Source organism: Ursus arctos, unplaced genomic scaffold (genome assembly GCF_023065955.2).
Source record: "Ursus arctos isolate Adak ecotype North America unplaced genomic scaffold, UrsArc2.0 scaffold_8, whole genome shotgun sequence".
NCBI classification, from domain to species: domain Eukaryota; kingdom Metazoa; phylum Chordata; class Mammalia; order Carnivora; family Ursidae; genus Ursus; species Ursus arctos.
This window is the reverse complement of record NW_026623100.1, coordinates 43,574,769-43,599,166: the sequence shown is the minus strand read 5'-3', so window position 1 is coordinate 43,599,166 and position 24,398 is coordinate 43,574,769. Positions and strand designations below refer to the sequence as shown.

The window sequence follows — 24,398 nt, the reverse complement described above, 5'->3', positions numbered from 1 at the left end:
CATCAAAACCAAGTTTATTAATTCTTTATGTATCAGTTTCTTCACAATTTTACCCCACAGTTTTAAAAGAGCAGACCGATTCTCTGGGCCAACACCAGTAAAGGATATTTTGTGACCCTGTAATCTTTCTAATGAAGAAGAACACATTCTCTTAACTAGCCTTCCTTAAAGAAGCTCATCAAAGGACTACAGAATGGGTTCATTCCACATATGCAATGACTTTCAGTCCCAATGGGAAGAAAGACTAAGAAATAAAGGAATGAAATACCATTTCTACATCTCAAGTTCAGATCATGCTTGAAGAATATATCTGTGCTCTGGAATTCTCAAATCATACTAAGAATAAATAAGTAGATCCTTTGCCCAAAGTTGGTTAATAGTAAGTAAAGAAGACTTTGAATGGTCACATCTTTACTTCTTTGAATCCCCATACACCTGCTTTCAAAATTAATGTTTACAATGAGACAGATTACATTAGAAAGCAAAGTTACTCACCATGGAGGAATCACTGCTTCCACTCCCGATCGGAGCTCCCTCAGCACAGGTTGGGAGGTGGGTAGAAAGTTGACTAGCCCTGCCCCCATCTATGACATCACAATCTACCTCATAAAAGGTAGTGAAAGTGCTCTGAACTCCTGTCTGATTTCCGAGAGATACAGAAAAGAGTGAGTGAGAGAGAGAGCAAGAGAAAAAAAAAAAAAAAAACGTACCCTATTGGGAAGGGATTAGGGAAGTGGAAGAGGGAGTGGGTCATTGGGAGAAAGAGGCATATGAAGGAATTAGGTGCTGAAAGAGATATGGGTGGGCATCAGTGATATTAAGCAGCCCGGCCATATGAAATCCTCATTGGCTCTCTTGAACAGATAAATGGACCATCTGGGAGAAGCAGAATGAAGAAGCACCCTGCCTTGTCAGGCATTGTCAGGGACAATCATAGTGGGGTTCAAAGGGGATGAAACCCCTATTTAAATCTTTGAAGATCACCAAGAGAGAAAGCAAGGGCTGCAGCTCTTAAAGCCTGGAACAGTATGTGGGGAATCTCAGATGTCTTTCTTGGAAGTTCCATTGCCCTGCTGTGTGACCTTCATCAAGTTCTTGGCCTCTGCATCTCCAGCCAGTACATGGTACTAAAAGGATACGTACCTCTTTTATTGGAACCACTGAAGAACTAATGCATTCATTGTTGCTACAACTGCAACTCTTTTTACTCTTCCTTTTTGTACCCAAGGAGGGGCTGTGTGACAGGCACATTTTAAAAAGATAAGCCAATAACCAATGCCTATTTCTACTTCTTATAATGTTACCTTCAGCATAAAATATGTCAATCGTGACTAGGTTTTCTGTGTGTACTGAATATAACATATATCTAAATGGGGTTATTAAACCCCACTTTCAAAACTGGAGAAAAATCAAATGGGAAGATTTCTATAACCTTATGGTACCTACACTGCCACTGTCAGAGGTCAAGTTTAAGTGACCCAGTGATGCTAACTGACCAAACATTTGTGTCACATGCAGTAAAGCTATAAAGCTATAGTCATATAGCTTTATTTAACCTCTGAGTCCATTTGGGGGATGGGGGTGTAAAACAGACAAGATGGGAGAATAATATGGAGAACACAAAGGTCTTTTTTTTAAATGGAGATTTAGAAGTTAAAAACTATGAACTACTCAAAGTTGTTGAGTGGGTAGTATGACAAAACAAAAAAGGGTGATATTGAAGAGCAGGGAGATCCTGAAACCATCCACACAGAAGCCAGATTTTTATCTGCCTGGTGGGATATATGAGAAGTGAAACCCACTCTTTCCACAGAAAATATTTTAGTAAAAGTAACAGCTTATAATTCATGGCACCATAAATGGGTAAAGCCCAAAGCTTGTAGAAACAAGCAAATAAACCATATTATTTATTGAAAAATTTCTTTCTTATGTTTCAAGCAAATATTATTCTATTTTTAGTCCTGCCATTCTTAGCTCACTACATATGTAAGTGTATTAAATAATCACAATTTAAAAATTAAGCAAAATAGTCAGGTTAGGGAGCATTTTGAAACACAGATGCTACTAAATTCAAACTGATAATGGATTTGGCAACATTACTCCCATCCTTTACTCAAAATAAATGTTAGAGACATTTAAAGAACGTCTTTGGAGAATTAGACAATGGAAAAGAAAAAAAATCTGGCATTTATGAAGAAAAAATAGAATTTTTTATACTTGATGTTTTCTGTACTTATTATAGGAAGCAGTGATACTCTGCATGTTTCCCTGTCTGTATTATTGTATTTCTATTTTCAGTAATTCCAAATCTAAATTCAAATTCTGTATTCAACAGCTTTTTTTCTGTGAGTTTTCACAATTAATGGGTCTATGAAGCCTAATTTTCTTCCTATTTTTACTTTTTGGATCATTGACTCGTTGGCTTATCCTTGCTTTTTTATGCTTTATCATGATCCCATTTGTTTTAGAAATTAGGCATCTCCTGACTTTCCCATTATAGGGAATGTGCTATTCATTTACCATAATTTCTCAGTTTCAAAAATGATTCTTATGTATAGGAAACTTATTTGTGTCATCTCACCTTTCATACAAAATTTAAAGGTCATTATTTTAAGATTACTGATGGCAACTGTCCATTCTTCCAATAAACACCTTAAAAATTTTACTACCCAACAAAGAATGTACACATTTGCCAATGTTAAGGTATCAGAATAAAAATGGAGTTAAACACTTTTTAAATGTTTGAATAAAACTAACTTATAATCTATTGATATTTCTTATTATCTACTGCTTATTTGGAAATGGAGCATGACTTCAGGAACCCAATGCAAAACTAGGCTGCATCGAAAGGATGCAGAATGGTGAACTGTGCTGACTTTTTAGGTGAATTTAGTACGATTGATTGCAATAATGTCTTTAGTTATATTAGTTAAAAAAAATTTCTTTGACACAGAATGCAATGCCAGGATCAGATAATTTACAACTCTTCTTAGGATCTAGCCTCTTGACATTTTTATGAAAACTGTCACTACAATTATGGAGTTGATGCATACTTTCTATGATATCACATAAATGGATGAGTTAGCCTTTCAAGACAAGATATGAAGTGATTGTAAGATTTCACTCAAGAGACCCCATTATTGAAGTCATGGTTATAACTTTATTGTGATCGGAGATGTAGGATTGGTTTCAAAATTTTGCTTGTTGAAAAAAATGTTATTTGACTTAGTGTAAAAGATAAAGAAAAGTTAGGTGGAATAATCTGTACATTCCAAAAGAATAATCTGGAGGTGTATCTATAAAGTAATTAATCGTGGAAGATGTGATCAGGCAGTTGGCAGGCTGACCACAATGTTATTATTGAAGAGAAACATCTCAGCAAGACAGAATCCAAATAATTCTGATAGCAACTGATTTGAACTGGGAATTCCTAGATAAAGAGATTCTATTTTGAGTTTGTTTTATGATAGTGTCTCACATACAGAACACTGGACTTAAAAGAGTACGTGATTCTCATAAGATGATGCTGACTGGAACTTCTCCAGGAACTTCTCTAAGTTGAGAAATAGATATTCAGAAGGATATGGATGAAAGAGGTCAAGATACAGATTGTGCAGATTTGACAGAAGAGCTAGCCAGAGTTCCAGTCAAGTTCATTATCAGCAAGGCATCTGCACAGATGAAGGTATTCAGAGAAAAGCAATAAAATAAGATATGGCATTGATGATGAAAGAAAAGATTAAAGTCTAAGTTAAGTAAGCTTGCCTTCAAGAAAATTGGATTAGGATGAAATATTTGAAATATATTTATTGCCCACGAAGAAAATGACTGTTCGAGATAGAGTAAGACAATATGTTCTGAAGCAGTACAAGAAATCTGAACTAAGAAAACTACACACCGCCCATCCAGAAGTCTTTCCTATTTGTAATATACATGGGCCAGAACATGGAACATATTTCTCTCCTAAGGGCTACAATAAAAGCCATATTTTATAAATCATTTAAATTAAGCTGGAGAAAGCATTCGACAAAATAATCTGTAGGAACAGAATGCAGAAGAAAGTTAAACGCACTTTTATTTCTAGAATATAGTAAACCAAGAACAACAGTGAATACACAGAGATAGCCATCAACAGACACCCTGCTATTCTTGCTGAGAATGCTAAACAGGAAGATGAGAAACTAAATGGAAAAAAGAAAACCCAATGGACTACACAATCTAACAAAAGCACAATGGACAGAAAAATTTATCCTCTTCATGGACATTATTTGCTATTAGAGATAAAGGACTTTGAATACCCTCACCCAACCAATATTCATCACCGTGCCTTTTAAGTAGTTGGAACACCCTAAAAATGTTCAGTGAATGAGAAAATATCCTGATGTGAACAGGAAGCATAACTCTTTGAAGCTCTGATTGCTGGTTTGTCATTAGAAATTAGGAACAACATAAAGAAATGCTAATCTTTTTCTAGAAAAATAGGATTGTCAAAATTTTATTAAATCTAGTACCAAACATAAAATCCTGTCTCAGTTTTGCTATGGAGTCTCTTAATTTCCTTTATTTTGAGTCATCAGAGGTAATGGAAAATTGTGCGAAATCAGTGATGAGATTCCCCAGATAATATTTAGTATGAGATTTTAATATTCATCTTCTCTTATTTATTTTTGTATTTTTGTATCAACTTATTCACATTTTAGCTTCTTTTTCTTCCAACTGCCTTCAGTCCAGGAATTCTTGAGGTATATCCATGTAGGAACAAGAAAAAAAATCACAATGGATTTAGGTAATCAATTCAAAGTAATGTATTTCTTGACTAGAGCTCACAAATCCAAGTGTACACAGGAAAACCAGAAAGCATAAACTAAATGACAGACACTGTAATAAAGGTATTCTATCCAACACTGTGGCTTCCCATAATTATTCAGTTCAATTTAAGGGAACAGTTATTATCTGGATTTGTTCTCACATATTCAAAACTAGTTAAAAATGAGGAGACTGCTCCTACGACACTACTATAGGCATTAGTTATTTAAAATATATTAACAAAGAAAGAACATCTCAGAATGAAATCAGTTATAATAGACAGTATCTCAAAATCAGAATATATCTCATGGGAAAATGTAAGAAACCAGTACTTCTTCCATAGGTTTGCCTGTGTTGCACAGATATCACAAGATATGTATAATTGGTATCCCTCATCCAGGTACCTCCCATGTGTATAATTTCCAAGTTTTCATAAAATATTACTCATCATTGGCTGCCAAACAGTGGTCTGAATATTAACTAAAGTCTAAAACGTTACTTGCTAATAGATTAAGGTATGAATTATTTGCCTTCTTTTTAATTTGAGGCTTTCAAAACTTGAATAGTTTCTAAAACCTAAAGGAATGAAAGTTCACTGACTGAAGAACAAAGTAATGGCACTGACATTTCTGAGGCAGAGACATTCTTCATAAAGCCACTAGCCCCTTCTACTCTGATAAGCAGTCATGAATGCCCTCAAACCAAAATAGAAATGTCTCCGTTTACAAGCTCAGGTGATGCAATCAAATCAATCCATTGAGTAGATACAAGTTAGGTCAACCCATGTCTCCACTTAAGGTAAAAACATTTCTTTGCTTGGTTCATGTTCCAGCTTTGCCACAAAAGAGTCTGTCTTCTTTAAAATGAGACCATTAGAATATAAAGTATTTTTTTCTATGCATAAAGCAAATTGGATAACCAACTGGTTTAATTTCATCAGTGAAAAACTGCTTTTTTTAATGAATAGCTGAATTGATAAGTTTAGGGTCACAGTCACCGAGTATGTAACTAAAGAGCTACTTTTTATAGCAGAGCAATATACCGTCCTCCTTTGCACAAGACTATTTAAATTCAGGGAGACACCTGACAGGTGTGGTACACTAGACTCAAAACTTCCTATGATGCCTGGCACTCAAGGAGATTTTCACTTTTCTTATAAAAATCCCCATTTCCCATTTCTTCCACATGCAATACCTTGAGTTTTTTAAATGTCACTTTTCTAACACTGGGAGAATGAATGTGCACTGAAAAATCACTTCAGGGTTATTTTTCCCTGAAGGTTTGCATAATTAGGGTTGTATAAAAATCAATGACCATGTACACTGATGTAAATGTAACTAAGGAAAACATAATGCAGGAATCTGAACTTAAATGGTTATAGTTTTACTATCATGACAGATTGGGAGGGTTAGGCTTTTTGGAGAAAGACTGAATTATTCAGCAACTCATCTTACTAGTAAAGTATATGCAAAGAACTATGGCCATTCTGCCAATGAAAAATACTTGTTTAATTTTCTTACTGCTACAGATTATTTCCACCATCCTTCCATCCAGATTTATAATCTGAAATTTGTTTTACTCTTACTCTCTTCAGATGTGGACTCTCCTACTGTTCCATAGTTCAGGAAAAGTCTGTTAAACCCAAATACTTAATGGTCTCCCCTCCGGAAAATCTGGAGAAAATTATTTGGAACTGCTATTAATTTCCTGAATACATATCCTTTTTTTTCTTTTTTCTTTTTTTTCAAATGAAGCATAGAAATGCATTTCAGACCCCAAACTGAAATAGCTAGCAATTTAGATCTGTTTCCATTACTACTATACTCTGATCAGTAGAGATAATCAAGAATTGACAACAGACAGAATCGGAATATATATAAAAAAAGACTCTTTCCCCAAATAAGGGTACAAGTTGTACAAAAGTACAAGGCTACACAAATAAGTACAATGCTTGTTCCAATGACTGCTTGAGCCCATTACAAAATACTGACACTATTTTTTATAGATGAAATACAGAATTTTTCAAATAAAATGCAGTTCTCATCTCAATAAATCACATTTTTAAAATATGGAATATAAGTGTATAAAAGTACAATCTATAATATATATTTTAAAATATATAATACATATAGCATTGCACAAATAATTCCCATGTTTTCTTTTCTCTAAACTGTCTTGGATCAGATATGTCACAGTTGTCAACCACTAGTTCAGTTCCTGATTACTGCTTACTCAGGGGGTAAGGGAGTAAATATCAAATCATGAGTATTTGTTGCATGTGTATGTTTGTGCACATGCACATATGTATCTTTGATTATATGCCACAGTCAGGTAGGACTGATTTGACCATTATCAGTTTCTAGTATTGTATGAATGGTTTTCATTTATTACCATGAATACTCATGTTGATTTTAATTGAGTCCAATTTTTTTAATGATGTGAAACATAGGCAATAAAGACTATAACTGACTGCTTATTCTCTAATTTCTTCTTTACCAGTTCAAATCCTACCAGTATCACAAATTATATTGCTCATCTTGTCAAGCTTCTCTCCATAACCCAATTGAGAGGGATTCAGATTTGGAAGGAAAGATTTAAATGGCAAAGAACAATAGTGCCCATTAAGGCAAGTCACTCAATCCCTCAGGAATAGGGTAGGGCTCCATTCCATCAGGCCGAGGACATAGGAAATTAACATTACTCGCCTCCAAACTCTGCTCCTATACTTTGTTAGGTATAAGAAAAAGACATTTATATGCAATATAATCTATTAAAATTGGTAGCATTTTCATATGGAGTCAACAAGAACTTATAATCTGTGTCCTTCTATCTCTAACCTAAACACTGAATTCCTGTCCAAAGTAGGGTTAGTTCCTCTTGCATTCTGGCTTCATTGTTATAGTGATGTATTTGAACTTCAAAAAAAAAAAAATTAGGTGAAACTTTTCAGATTGATCAGAATGCTTGATGTTTACCATCCTACATTCTAAAATTCCACATTAGTGTTTCCAGTCTCATTCAGAAAAATTCAGAAATACAAATGTTAGGGTAGCTAAAGATATCAATGGTTATGGAATGGTTTTTATTTCTCCAGATCCATATGTACATCTTCGTTTTAAAATTTAAAAGAACCCATTAAATCCTCTGAAACCTAGTGAATAAAAATTAAAAACATAACAGATATACAGGTAATATCCACATCATAGCATTGGAATGAACTTGTATTCAAAATATGTTTACATACTTGAAAAAAAGATTGGCTCAACCTCTTTGCCATGACGAATATAATGCTGTCACGTTTAATGGATATTACCTGCACTAAAAATAGTACGCTATGGTTAAGTTTCTCTTTCCTTTGTTTTTTTCCTTCTTTCATGACTCTCCCCTCCTTCCCTTCCCTCCTTTCCTTTCTTTCTTTCCCTTTCCTCCCTCCCTTCTTTTCTCTTCTCTTTTTCTTTTCCTTCCGTCTTTCCTTCCTCTCTTTCTTTCTCTCCTCCTTCCTTCCTTTTTTCTTTTCTTCTTTGAACATTTCTTTTTCCAAAAAGCATGTAAACTAACTTAAGAGATAAACAAACACTAAGCAAATAAAGCCAGTTCATAAACTAATGGATGTTTAATCTTATGGACTTTGGTTTCCTCCACTTTCCCCTTAGCATTTAGCACTGTTAGTTTTTGTTTTTTAATTTTCTCTTCCCCGTTGACCCCCTTAGTAACCATACGAGTGGCATAAGCTGAACTGGCTCACAAACGCATCTTCTACTTTGAGATTTAGTAAGAACAGCACTTTTTTGGCTGGTGAGAAAGACTGAAGCCAGTAACTTTAAAAACAGATCTCCAGCCAGAAAATTAACGGTGCTTCTTAGCAGTTGTGTGAATGAGCACATCACGTATCCGGGATTGCATTATTTTTCTAGCTTGCCCTCAGGATTCAAGGGCTTTTGTACCCACTGTCCTCTTGCCCACGACCTACTGAATTTCCTGCCCCACCCACTCAAGCCAAATGCGATACAACGGAAGCCTTTCCCAGCTTGTACACACAGAATCACATAAAACATACACATGCTAACATGGTACATAACTGTGCACATGTGCGTTTTGCTCCTCATGCTAGCATAAGGCTCTAAAAACACGGTTTTCAGCAATGAAATTCAAATATTTTTTTCTTGGAAAAAATGGGATCTATCCAAATCCCTTATTTTAGGGGAAATTTTGACTACTAACACATATACCTTCCTGGGGGCTTTCATATGTTTCAAAGAAGAAGGCACAACCTTGAATCCCAAGTACATAAGCACATAGGGAAAAAGGAAGGAACATTCAAACATTTTTCTTTTTTTTATTGAATGGTATATTCTAGTAGTTTTTCCTTAAAAATAGCAACTTTGTCATGCCAGACAATAAAATAAATGGGGCCCAAAGCATGGGCACATTTTCTTGGCAAAATCATTGAAAAGTTTGTGTGTATGGGGGTCTTACATTCTTGACTCTTTCAGAACTTTGAAGGCAGTCATTTGTGGCTATTTTGCAAAACGCTGATTTTTTTTTTCTCCGTTGGCCATCAGTGAAGCAGAATGAAGAATAAGATGGAGGCAGAAGTGGCAAAGACAGCAGACTACAGATGCAGGTATGGCACCAAATAGCAATCAAGCTTTGAAAAAATGAGGAGGCCAAGAGCAGGTCCATAACTGAGCAATATATAGCAAACCTTTATAATGCATTTGACTCAGAATTATTATAAAGTTGTATAACATTCCTCTAAAAGAAGCCTTCTCCCATGCAAGGATTTTTGAACTTTGCCAGTAAGACTCAAAGAAGGAAACAGGCTTCTTGATGGTGTTCTCAATCTCAAACACCTCTACAAATGCCAACAGTGCAAGTGATAAAAGCCAGTGATGGTTTGGACTACATCTAAATGAGGAAAGGCAATGGAAATGAGGCTCTGGAAGCAGTGATGAACAATGGGTACTGGGAGGATAATGGAGAGCAACTCTGCCAATCAAATATCGCCTAGATGAGGTTGTGGAGTCTGAGATCCACAAAGATGCTTTGCGCATCCACGTAAATAATAAGATTTGGAAAGTGACAAATGAAAGCACACAAGGCAAGCTAAACAAAAAGCACTCAGTTCCACAGGTGCTATATACAGATGGACATGAAAGCTGAATGGTATGGGAGACTATACCATCGGAGTCTGAAGATAAGAAAGGAAGCAAGGGATATGCAATGTTTTGATCACTTCTTGGCAGAGAGAATCTTGGTAATTACCAACTCAGCAGAAAGGACACATTGCAAGACAGATTGCTCTTGGCTGTTGAAGAATGTTGAAGCAGGATCATTTTGGAAATGCAAAGAGGTGACTATGCTTTGGGAAGAGGCACAAAATAGCCAATTTACTGGACTCTAGGTGAGACTGCATGGAACAGGCTTTCCAGATGGCATCTCCATGCAAGCCAGATCAGCTCTTTTCCCAGCTGTTTTCTGCAAGCCAAACAACATAGAACCTGAAACCTTTGGGTTCAAGAATGATTTTTCCATATATTTTTATCAAATGGTCAAACTGCTGAATTTCTGAAAGGGTCTCAGTAAAGAACTGAGCTTCATGGCTAGTCTGATTCTCATAAGGCATTCACCATGTTGATCACGTTATGTTCCTGGTAATGCCACGCTTAAGAGGCAGCATCATGGTTGACTGGGAAAAGAACTAAAGGTGGCAGAGCCACACTTTGGAATTCGCAAATAGTTTACAATAGATGGCACCTCATGTTCAAAGAAAGGGACAGAGGGAGGAGAAGCCAAGGTGAAGAACCTCAACACATACATTTGGAAATCTTGCCAAGAAATCATAATGCTTCTGTTAATCGAACTTATTTCTTTACATTTGATGAAAGTGGACCAGATACTAAAGGAAACACTGGAGTGACTAAGCAAAGAATACATAATTGTTAGTGTTTGACAACTATGTTAGTTTTTGGCAACAGCACATCAACCTGTATTAAATTTGAATATTTTCTGGCTTTCAAGGGTTACTGATGACCTAGTATGCATTGGAACCTGATGAATGAATTCCTATTGTTTTCATCATCTCTAACATGTGAACACAATCCACACATAGAGAGGCTGGCTCCTGAACAGAAAGTGAAAATTACTAGGACTAACAAAGGGAAATAAACTCACAATGAGTAAATGTACAAAAGCTCCAAATAATTATAATAGTCACAGCTTGGCAATGAGTTTCCAGACTATGAAATTAGTTTTCTTGTGAAGAATGGAGATTTTACAAGGCTAGTATAAACACGGGGTAATTGGAAAATCAAATTGCTCTTTGCGAGTTATTGTAAGGTCTGGAATAATGGTGATAACATTTATTTAAAAAAAAAACCTCCCTATGAATCACTGTAGTTTGGTGTTTTTAGCAGTACTGTTGCCAAGAATGTTTGCCTTGGAAGTACAACAGTGGGAACTTTAATTGTGAAGCCCAAGCCCCGGCTTACCCCTGACACAATGAGCTCTCCTCCCAGATTCTGTACTTCTGCCTTCACCTTGCTGCAGATATTAAGCTGATGGCAATACAAGGCAATTCGTTGAAGGTAGGCTAATAAATCCTGCTTACATGCTGAATCAGGACACTATAAAACATTAAAAAAAAAGTGATCTCAATTAGTAAGTACCCTTCAGTTTCTAATACTTACTATATAAAAGCTGTGAGAAGAAAAGGTTTTAGTGTCATATACCTTCATTACATCCATTTAACTGCACTTCTCTATAGCACATTTTAGGAAGGCCACAGCCAGTAGTTTAGAGTGGTCAGCTCTACTTTGATATAATTCTGTAAAAAGAATACTGAAGATCTTCCAGAAAGTCTTATTGGAACTTCTGTACATGTTTATGAGTAATTTTACCAGTTATCTTCTGAACTGTTAAGGAAACTAAATATTCTCCAGGTTTTTTCCTAGTAGCCCATCCAACATTCACCATGTGTAGTTATTTTAATATGGACAACCAAAGCAATGGAAGCTAGAACGAAATCACTCTGGGTAGCAGTCTCTCTGACACAGCATAGGATAAAATTTCAATTCAATTAGTTGGGGGGAAAATCACTTGTTTCCTTTGGCTTTTTCAGAAAAGTATCATTCACTAAAGGAAGCCTATTTCACTTTTTGGACTTGTATATTTATCAAAACTTTAGCAACATTATAAACTTTCTTTAAATAAGAGACTCCGAGAAGGATAATGACCACTGTTAGAACAATAGATTTAAGTAAAATGAGTTTGAAGCCAATTGAAACAAACTCCTAAGAGTAAAAAGAGAACTCTTCGAGGTTGTTCCAGAGTCAACTAGGACCAAGATTTTGAACTCTCTTCTTTTAGTGGGTAGATGTCTATCGAATACAGCTGAGCTTAGCTGAACACTTCCACAGACATTTACATGACTCCCTAAAGCATTTCTGAGGCTTCAATACTAATGGCTATTCAGTCATTGAAATATATTTCTACTGCTATCAAAAGTTCAGTTCAAGATTCTGCAGGCCATCCCATTGTTCTGCCTCAGTTTGGCACCTGTAAGGGACATATACTCACCAGATCCTTGAGATGAAACACTGTAAGAAATAAGTACCTAGAGCCCAAACTGAAGTATCTTATTTAGAATAAGAGTATGAAAAAAAGATTCCAGCTAGGTTTCCTTCAAGCTGAAGAAAGGCAATTCTGAAGGAAGGAAGGAAGGAAGGAAGGAAGGAAGGAAGGAAGGAAGGAAGGAAGGAAGGGAAAGAAAGAAAAAAGGAAAGGAAAGAAGAAAGAAAAGAAAGGAAGGGAGAGAGGGAAGGAAGGAAGGGGAAGGAGAGAGGAAGGAAGAAAAGGAAAAAGAGGAAAGGAAAGGAAGGAAGAAAGAAAAAGAAAGAAAAGGAAAGAAAGAAAAAAGAAAGAGAAAGAAAGGCAGTTGTTTCATTAATAATGTGAAGGTGGTTGTGACATAACCATTTCTTTAATAAATGACATAGGGGTCTCTTTTATATATAACACAATTATGGTAATTTTTCCACTAACTGCATTTATCAAGAAAGAATCCCACAGAGACTGTTTTTAGCTTTCTACAAGTACTTAATACTGTAATATTTATCCTACTCCAGAGACTCATATACTGAAAGGAATTAACTTTAAAATGATATCTCCCTAGAGGGCTGACAAGGCTTTCGATACAAATACCTTGCAGCAAATTAAACTGGAAGTTCTATCTCAATGCAACAGTAATTAAAAATGCAACAGTCCGTAAAAAGTTTATATTGCTTGTGTATCTCAAATCTTCATAAAAATATTTTCAGGCAAAATAAAGACAACAAATCCACTCCTTACTAATGCTCATTCTATTCTATTATTTAAAACACACATAAAAGCATGATGGACCAAGAAAAATAATTCTCGTATCACGGAAAGAGGTGCAGATTTTGAGAAAGAAATGTCCTATTCAGACAAAACATTAGCAAAATTGCAAGGTGCTTCACAGCTGCTGACAGTGAGAATGCCACAAAGAGAGGGTTATATTTAACCCTCATCTGTTTATTTTAAAAGTCATCATAGAATAGCATTTAAATACTTTGTCATTTAATTTCAAAATACATCTAGAATCCTGGGATTTGTTTGCATGCACGTGTGGTGTGCTTTCCAGATAGCAAAACTGTTTTAGGGCTAGGATTCAAGTTGCATAATTATTGGAAATAAGGGACTAAAAATGCAAACGCAAAAAACAAAAATCACAATAAAAAATATTGAACTCAAGGAACCTAAACATACTAAGAAACAGTTTCAGTGACTGAGATTCAGAGTTTAATGGAAAAAGCCATTCAAACTCCGTCCACTTTCCCTTCTGGGAAGAAGTCCTTCCTCACAAAACTCTTTTCAGGACCACCATCAATCTCTTCTCACTCCACTCGTCCCAAGTGCCCTCAACATTTGCAGGGGAAAAAATGTGGCATTCTTTCCTGGCTGGTGTATTTTTGTTTGTTTGCATACATGCATGCGTATTTCGAAGTACATTCACTGTCTCCGTGAACTTTCTGGGATATATATGGAGCTCTGTATAAAGCAGTTCAGTTTATGCTGCAAACTGCAGGAAGCCTGGCACTTGATAGTGCCCCGAAGTTAGCAACTTAGTAATTAATGATTCGGTCTTCAACCTGCACAAATTTTAGGGGATAGTCAAATGACAGTAATATTTAATGAATTATCTTTACTATTGTTTCTCAAACATTTTAAAGCAAGCAAAATATATTCTCTTGGATTAGTCATTGCATATGTAAAAAAATTAAAACGAGAGAATCTGTTGGCTTATTTTAAATGTAGACTTAATAGTTGAATCATGTGTTTTTCTTTTCAGTGTTTAGAAGATGAGCGAATTTGGTATTGACCCAAAGGACTCTAGAATCTGGGAGGTTGAAGACAGCAAGTATTTATGGCAACAGCCAAATATTAAGGAATGAAGGAAGAAAATGATGAGAAGCAAGTCAAAAATCATAGGAGATCAGGGTCATCAATGGAGAATGAACAATCCTGTCTCTTAGTGTCTCCAGAGAGCATTGCTGCATTGCAGTCTAGTAAGCAAATTCATGCTTGTAATAAGAATAAGATAAGAATTAGTTACCTGTAAAAGTCTACTGCTTAAAGTACCCTTATAAGGCATGGGACATTATTGCAACGAGACATATTTAGAACAGGTTTTTAGAGTTCCAATTTAAGCCACGTAACATGAAAAGTGTGGAGATAAACTCAAACATTCAAGGTGAGATTGAGAACTACATTAACATGTATCCAATTTCAGTCTGAAAAGATACTCCGCGAATTTCATTCATCTGGGATACCTTTAAATCCAGATGAAAACGAGATCTGGAGGTTCTCTCTCATGTGCATTAATCCCATTTATGCTACCGCATTAATTATTATGAATTATAAAGAGCCTCAATACAGTAAGATCAATATGAAATAACCAAAGTTAAAGTTCTTCTTTCTCTTCCTCCTTTTGTAGTGCACTCGGCTTGCTGAATGAGGGCAGCCAGCATAACCCATGCTTTGGGAGTTACGTCTCTTAAGTAGCGGGTACTCTTCTTTCTCAAGAAGTTGTGGTCATGGGCTTTAATGAGTCCCTCCCGAACTGAACCTACCTTTGCCATCAGCTCAGTCTCAGCAGCGTTAGAGGCCTGTTTGTAAAATGTTAGTGATTACAATTCATCCTTCGGAAGCATTTTGTAGGGTACCTAAAATCCATTACAGAACCCAAGCGCTAATTAATGATACCGCGCAGCCTGTGCTCGCTCTTCCCTCTAATATTACCTGATCAGCCACAGCGCGCGCTAATTTGTCCATTCGAGAACCTGCTTCGGCAATTTTCTTGGCGGCATTAATAACATCAGATGTATTTTTCAATGGGCCTTTGCCTCTGAAACAAGATAACAACATAATTAGAAGTTCACTATTGAGAAGAAATAAACAAACCCACCATATTGTTTGTCCAGGACTTTGCTTTTATATTTGATTTTGCTCTGGCCACATGAGAGGACTTTTGAATGTATTCTGGGTTCATTTCAATTTCCGTGTTAGTGGTCCACTTACTTCCATTCACTTTTAGGGAAAATTTTCCCCTAGTTTGATGTGCATGCTTATATTTTATTCTTTACATTATTTTTAAACATTGGTTCATTAAAAAAAGATGATCACCACAGGGCAATAGGAATTTAATATTTAAATACTTATGTGTGCCTGTGCTATTCTATATACTACCTCATTTGTGTTTATTACAACCCTAGCAAGTAAGCATCATTATTCCCATTTTAGAGTAGAGGAAAGCGAATGAAAAATTATTAACTCATCGAAGCTTTATAAGGGTCATAGTGTAAATTCTACATTTAAATCAGAATCTAACCAAAATAAGTGCACATGCACTGTCTTTCATACCATGTCCAGCACTATATTATATGAATTATATTTTTAAGTCTACTTCCACACTTTGAAAAGGAATGGTCTCTTGTACATAACTGGGAGCTGTTTGGCCAGAATTTCAGAAATCTTTTGAGCTCTCACTCTCATTGGCTTGTATGTTTCTGGCACTGACTTGTGAAGGAACACACAAAACATGGTGTGACAGCAGATGTCTTTATGCTTCCAAACCATTGTCCCATATTTTCATGTTGAGGTTTTCAATTTGGTGGAATGTTTAATATTATATGTATTTTAAATATTTATTATAAAAGAAAAGGAAACTATGCTGCATCATAAATCCTTAAACAAAATGTAGCATGTATCTTTTCTTTCTCTTTTCTTGAGAGGTAAATAAAACAATAAATTTATTCTTTTTTTTAAGCATGGTTACTTATTCTGCTCTCTGTATGTCCACCTAAAAATCAATGTGTTTTTTTAAGGCTACAAAATTACATTCCCATAGTTAGAGATGTGGTGAGATGTGGAGAAAAACTACTCAGAAGCCATTTATTTAGAACATGAAGGGAGATATAGAGTGGGCAATGACTGCCATTGTTATATAATAACATTTTATAAAATGGGAGACTTCAAATGGCTTCAGAAAATAAATGTAAATGAAGGGCATTTTGTTCAGTTTCTCTCCCAATTTTCCTTCTGGCATTTTTTACATTCATAGCAAAAACAAAAATATATTGTGTGCATGTCAATGCTTAAATTACACACACCCTGGTAAATTCAAAACTTAAGATATTTCATTTTGCTAGGGTAACATCAATTCTTCCACAAAGGACATTGATTTTTTTAAATTACTGCTTAGATTTTTAAATATGACAGGGATTTTACATGAGAATATTATGTAATATGGGTAAGATTCTGTGACAATCTGGCTTCCATTTTCTAACATTTTTTTTGTTGTTGTTACTATCCCTAAATAAATTTTTCCTTGTTTTTGCTTTATATTTCTTAAGGAAGGTTTAGATGAAGAGTCTGTCAATGTTTAATACTGTTGTCATTATTACACATTTTTCCATAACTTTCAGACCTTAGAATCTCTCTTTTTTTTTTTTTACAGTTTTACTCTGTTATCTGTTACTTTTTGCCTCGTCTTAACCCATTCACAAAGAGGTACATGCTGCTTATTTTTTTATTAGAAACAATCATGTGTGTTTATTTCAAGAATTTCAAAGGATTTGGGAAAACAATTCCTCATCAACTTTATATAACTTGCAACAATTGATTGACTATGACAAAATACGCTAAATTAGTAAGGAACACTTAACAGAGTGATTTGCCTGAGGCTCAGACTCCCATTTTGCAGCCAAAGAATGATTAGAAGTGTGCCTTTTGTGATTACACAGAAGACTAGAGTTTTTGGACAAACCAGAATATCGTTATTTAAGAAGTTTGAGACTTAGTTCATTCTGTAGACTCAGTTTAAATTCCTGAAGTGGCAAGCTGGTGATAGGAACATATTTCATTAAATGAAACAGCAAGATAGAAGTTTTGAGATCATCAACTATTTCCTTATTTTCTAGTTGAGAAACTAGAAACTGAAGGAGGAAGGCTAAGTGACATGCCTAAGATGACTCTGGCAGAGAGACTGACACACAAGAAGAGAATTAGGTTCGGGACCTGTGTGTCCTGAATCACAATTCAGTACTCTTTACTCTTTTTACTATATATGTTTCATTCTTATAGGAATGCTAAAGTAGTGATCTCAGAGGAAAACTAATAGCCTTCATCACAAACATGAATGTACTAGAAATAAGGAAAACAATAATGATCTGACTCAGGAATTTAGAAAGAAGTAGGAAAAACTAATGATTTGGAGAATAATGAAACACTGGAAACAAATCTAGAGCAGGCTCAAAAAAAAAAAAAAAGACAAAACTGATATAAAGAAATATACCTAGATTGCTATCAAGAAAAAAACAGGAGAAAACAAATATTTAAACGTGAAAATGGAAGAGCAAAATAACCTTAGAAAGCAGAAAATTAAAAGTATTGTAAAACTACTTTCCTCCATACATGTGAATAAATTTGTGGACCTGGAAGATGTAACTTTCTAGGAAAATATAATTTACCAATGCTGACCAGAAAGGAGATTTTGAAAAACCTATAGAGTCTGATTTCCATGGAAGAAATAAGGCTGTTAAAGAGAAAGCTGGTAAAAAAAACAATCAGTAAATCCAGGCAGTATCTCAGAGGAAATCACTAAACCTTTAAAAAGAAGATAATCCCAATGCTATTTAAACTCTTCCAGAATACAGGAAGCCTTCAAAAACAATTAAGTAAAATAATATTGATGTTATGAGAAGTTGCTAATACAAACTATTTGAGGATGCTTATTTAGGTAGTAAAACTTTTTTTAGAAAAAGGAAGAAAAAGGAGAAAAAGCAAAGAAGTAAAGGTTTAAGTGGCACTTGAATGCTAGAGTGGGTTTGCACATGCTCGTAAGAGCTACTGTTAAATTTTCAAGAATTTGGTGAGTCAGTTGACTTGCTGGTTGCTTGAAATCTGCCATGATAAGAGTACTTATTCCGTGGAAATCAGCAAATGCTGCGTAAATGAGGGTTACCGCCCCCCCCATCCACCCACCCCCGCCCAGAAAATCAGCACACCACTGCCAAAACTCAAAGTAGTAGTTACAACCAGTGGAAAGCAAGGTTACTGTGATCTGTGAGAGGTATATGGGGGCATCTGGAGCTGGGTGATGGTTATACAGGTTACTTTTACAACAATGTTCAGGTTGTACAGTCATATTTCATGAATTTTTCTGTACATATGTCAATTTAAATAATATTTACTTGCTTATGTTTCCATCAATCTGATGGGATATGAAAATATTTAATTTCCATTACCTTGATGACAGAGGAGACTGGGTCTGTTTTTATCATTTATTGATCATTATTATCTCTGAGTTGTTAATACAAGCTTTTGCATATTTTTCGAATGACTTGCTTGTTTTTACCTAAACTGGTATCTAAGCTCCTTAGGTATTTTGGATTCTAATCTTTTGTTATTTATTCATGTTTCAAATTACTTCTAGTCTTAGCCTGTATATTTACTTTCATTACAGTTTAACATAAATTGTAATTTTATTGGACCAGATATATAAATCATTTCTACTAGAGTTTGTGCTTCGCATATGGTGTTTAAGAAGTTCTTCCTTGCTGGAGGTATTAACACTATGGTAGTAATAATTTTGCAATATATATGTGTATCAAATCAATACATTGGACACCTTAAACTTACACAACGATGTATATCAATTATATCTCAATAAAGTTGGAAAATAAAAGTTCATCCTTACCCCAAGATCATACATATAGTCTCCCATTTTATTCTAAAGTTTTAAAGTTTCCTTTTCATATTTAGATATTAAATCCACATGCAGTTTCTTTTTTGTGTATAAGATGAGATAGGAATCACACTCCTAATTTTTCATACCAGTAACCAAATGTACCTGGATCATTGATTGAAAAGTGAATTTTTTCTTCTGTAGTCTTTGTTATGATTAAATTATGTGCCCTCTTTATTTTTAAATTCTGCATGAGTAAATGTATTACTTTAAAATGTAAATATAAACCCACATATACACGGTCAGTTCACTTATAACAAAGCAGTCAATACTATCCAGTGGGGAACAGTCTCTTCAATAAATGGCATTGGAAAAACTGGGCTATTATCTTACACTGTACATAAAAATCAACTCAAAATTGATCAAAGACTTGAACATAAGACATAAAACCATAAAAACCCTAAAAGAAAACACGGCAATAAGCAACTCGACACTGGTCTTGAAGATTTTTTGGATTTGACACCAAAAGCAAAGACAACAAAAGAAAAAACAAACAGGTGGGATGACCTCAAACTAAAAAGCTTCTGTACAATAAAGGAAATCATTAACAAAATGAAAAGATAACCTACCAAATGGGAGAAAATTTTTGCAAATCATTTATCTGATTAAAATAGTTATATCCAAAATATATAAAGAACTCATACAACTCAATAGCAATAAAGGCAAATAATCCAATTTAAAAATGAGCAAAGCACCTGAATAGACATTTTTCCAGAGAAGATATACACATAGCCAACAAGAGCCTGAAAAGGTGCTCAACATCACCAATCATCAGGGAAATGTAAATCAAAACCACAATGAGAGATAAGCTTACACCTGTTAGAATTGCTTTTATCAAAAAGAAAGGAAATAACAGTGTTGGTGAAGAGGTGAAGAAAAGGCAACTCTGATGCACTGTAGGTGGGAATGTAAATTGGTATATAGCCATTATGGAAAACAGTATGAAGGCTCCTTAAAAAATTAAAAATAGAACTATCATATGATCCAGCAATACCACTTATGGGTATTTATCCAAAGAAAATGAAAACACTGACTCAAAGAGATACATGCACCTTCATGTTCACTGCATGCTTATTTACAATAGCCAAGATATGAAAATCTAAATGTCTTTGATGGAATAATGGATAAAGTGATATGTCTATATATCTGTAGGCATATGTCTATATATCTGTATATCTATATCTATATGTGCTGTGCGTACATGTTGAGTTCAGGGTCTGTTCCTTTAAAAATACTGGTTATTACCCCAGTGTGTGTGTATACATATACAGACTTCATTCTTTTGGGGATGAGTAAAATTCCATATATATATTTGTGACAATGTGGATGGACCTTGAGGGTATTATGCTAAGTGAAATAAGTCAGACAGAGAAAGACATATACCATATGAGCTCACTTATGAGTAATCTAAACCAAAACAAAACAAAAAAACCCCAAACAAAACCAACCAACCTCACAGAAATACTCAAATTCATGGATACTCGAGAACAAATTAGTGGTTACCAGATGCCTGGAGTGGAAGGGATGGTGGAGGCTGTAAGAGGAGGGCAGGCAGTAAAATGGGAGAAGGAAATTAAAAAGTACAAACTCCCAGCAGTAAAATAAGTAAGTCGTGGGGATATAATAATAATAATAATAATTAATAATAATAATAATAATAATAAATTGTATACTTGAAAGTTACTAAGAGTAGATCTTAAAAGTTTTCTTCATCAAAGGAAAAAAAATTGTAACTATGTATGGTGATGGATGTTAACAAGACTTACTGTGATCATTTCACCATATATATGAATATCAAATTTTAAAATGTAAATATAAAAACAGAAAGCATTACTATTATCCAGAAAAAATAGCACAAGAAAAACATTCAGCTACTAAATGAATGTCTAGATATTCGTAAGTACTTTAGGTACTAAAGTGAAGTTAAAGCCATGTTCATCCTCATTACTTCATGAAAATGAATTAAGAAAATTCTCTGAAACATCTGGAAAACCCTGACTATCTGGTATAGGATTCTGAACATCATGCAAGTTTCAAGAAAGCTTCAAAGTACAGATTTCTTTGAGTACAGAATCAGTGACATGACCCACTTTCCCCACATCATAAACAGAAGAGGAAGGGGATTGAAAAGATAGTTGTGTCACTTGAGGGGCTTAGGGGAATAAAAGTTACTAGCTTCTTTATGCTATTTGCATGGTTGTGTGGCTGCTCTTACTGGAAGCCGGGTAGTAACTGTGGGGTAATAACCAGTATCTTTAAAAGAAGAGACACTGAACTCAACATATGTACAAGGGTAGCATTTTCTTTTAATGTTATCATTACATAGGCTGGGAGCGAATTCTGAAACTCCTTCAAACATCAAAGTATCTCTCTAGCAGTGCTGTCCAAGAGAGTTTTGTAATGATGGACATGTTCTATAATTCTACACTGTCCAATACAGCAGCACCTAGACACATGTGACTATAAAACACTTCAAGTGTGGCTAGTATGACTGAGGGACTGAGTTTAATTCGATTTAATTATTTCTTCTATTTTTAACTTTTCATTTTGAAGTAATTATAGATTCCCAGGAACTTACAAGGATATATATGAGGATATTCTATGCACCCTTAATCCAGCCTCCCCCAGTGTTAACATCTGGCAAAACTATATAATACAATAATAAAAGCAGGACTCTGATATTAATAAGATTCATAGAGATTATTCAGATTTCAGCAGTTACACATGCAGTTGTGTGTATATAAGTTATAGGCCATTTTATCATATGTGTAACTTCATGTAACTATTACCACAATTGAGGCACAGAAATGTACTATTAACACAAGGTTCTCTTATACTAACTCTGTATCACCTGCCCTCCGTTCCTAATTGTAATCACCCATAGTTGACCCATAGATGATAATAATCTGTTCTCCATCTCTTTGTTTTTATTTCAAGAATGTTATCTTAGGGGTGTCTGGGTGGCTCAGTGGTTAAAGCACCTGCCTTTGGCTCAGATCATGATCCGAGGGTCCTGGGATTAAGTCCTGCATTGGGCTCCCTGCTCCACGGGGAGCCTGCTTCTTCTCTCCCACTCCCCCCACTTGTGTTCCCTCTCTCACTGTCTCTCTCTGTCAAATAAAAATTAAAAAAAAATAATGTTATCTTAATGGAATCTTATAGTATCCATCATTTGACATAGGTATTTTTCACTCTGTGTAAGGTCCATGAAATTCATCCAATTTGCGACATCTATGTATTGCTAAGTAGTCTTCTGTTGTATGAATGCACCAGAGTTTATTTGACCATTATCCAAATGAAATACATATGGGTGGTTTTCATTTTTAGGCTATCACAAATATATCTGGTATAAATATTTGTGTACAGGTTTTTGGGTACAGATGTTCGAACTTTGTGATAAATGCCCAAGAGCAAAATTACTGAGGTCTATGATTACTCCATTTTCAGTTTTAAAATTAAATGTCAAATTGTTTTCCAATTTTATCTCATCTTAAATAAAATGTAAAAACCTAGAGCTTACATCCTTCACTTAATGGTGAAAGAATGAAAGCTTTTACTCTGAAAGCAGAAACAGAGGTGCCCCTTTAGCCACTTCTACTCAACAAAATACTAGAAGTCCTAGCCAGGGCAATTAAGCAAGAAAAGGAAATGAAAGGTATCCAGACTGGAAAGGAAGAAGTAAAGTTATCTTTGTTCACAGACACATGATCTTTTATGTAGGAAACCCTAAATATTCTAAAACAAACAAACAAACTTGGAATAAATGAATTCAGCAAAATTGTGAGATATAAAACCAACACACAAAAATCTATGAGGCAACATACAAAAATCTATCAGCATTACCCTGATACCAAAATCAGATAAAGACTTCACTGAAAAAGAGAACTGCAGACCAATATCCCTGCAAACATGGATGCAAGAATTCCCAATAAAATACTAGCAACCTGAATCCAACAATACATTTAAAAAAATCATTTACCACAATCAAGTGGGATTTATTCCTGGGTTGCAAGCGTGGTTCAATATTCACAAAACAATCAATGTGATACACCACATTAATAAAGTAAAGGATAAGAACTATATGATCATTTCAATAGAAGCAGAAAAAGCATTTGACAAAGTACAACATCCACTCATGATAAAAACCCTCAGAAAAGTAGATTTAGAGGGAACATATCTCAACATAATAAAGGGTATATGTGAAAAACCCACAGCTAATATCATCCTCAATGGGGAAAAACAGAGACCTTTTTCTCTACAGTCAGGAATAAGACATGGATGTCCACTCTCACTACTGTTATTTATCATAGTCTGGAAGTCCTAGCCACAGCAAAAAGAAATAAATGGCATTCAAAACAGCAAGGGAGAAGTAAAACTTCTATTTGCAGATGACATGATGCTGTATATAGAAAATCTGAAAGACTCCACCAAGAAGCTACTAGAACTGTTAAACAAATTCAGTAAAGTCACAGGCTACATCAACATAGAGAAATCCATTGCATTTCTATACACCAATGATGCAGCAGCAGAAAGGGAAATTAAGGAATCAGGACCATTTACAACTGCGGCAAAAATAATAAGATACCTAGGAATAAACCTTACCAAAGAGATGAAAGACCTATACTCTGAAAACTATAAAACACTGATGAAAGAAATTAGAGATGACATAAAGAAATGCAAACACATTCAATGCTCATCAGTTGGAAGAACAAATACTGTTGAAATGTCTAAACTACTCACAGCAATCTACACATTTAATGCAATCCCTATTGAAATGTCAACAGCATTTTTCACAGAGCTAGAACCAACAATCCTAAAATTTGTATGGAATCACAAAAAATACAGAATAGCCAAAGCATCCTTGAAAAAGAAAAGCAAAGCTGGAGGCATCACAGTTCTGGACTTCAAGTTATATAACAAAACTGCAGTAATCAAAACAGTATGGTACCGGCACAGAAATAGACACATAAATCAATACAACAGAACAGAAAACCCATAAATGAATCCATAGCTATATGGTCAAGGAATCTTTCATAAAGCAGGAAAGAATATCTAATGGGGAAAAGACAGTCTTTTCAACAAATGGTGTTGGGGAAACTGGACAGGAACATGCAAAAGAATAAAAGTGGACCACTTTCTTACTCCATACACAAAAATAAATTAAAAATGGATTAAAGACCTAAATGTGAGACCTTAAACCATAAAAATCCTAGAGGAGTGGGGTGCTTGGGTGGCTCAGTTGGTGAAGCGTCTGCCTTTGGCTCAG

General features: G+C 35.0%; 1 protein-coding gene across 4 annotated transcripts in view; it reads right to left on the bottom strand.

The window, feature by feature from the left end:
* CTNNA2 (catenin alpha 2) overlaps positions 1–24,398 on the bottom strand; it is a 953,020-nt gene that overhangs the window by 28,979 nt on the left and 899,643 nt on the right. For 2 of the 4 annotated variants that reach the window (XM_044379734.1, XM_044379740.1), the window contains 3 exons: positions 15,127–15,232; positions 11,298–11,432; positions 496–639 (listed from right to left, as the gene is read on the bottom strand). In XM_044379734.1, coding sequence (XP_044235669.1) covers positions 496–639; positions 11,298–11,432; positions 15,127–15,232 — 385 coding nt within the window. The remainder of the gene's footprint in view (positions 1–495; positions 640–11,297; positions 11,433–15,126; positions 15,233–24,398) is intronic. The other 2 variants (XM_026481889.2, XM_044379750.1) reach the window with 2 other exon arrangements.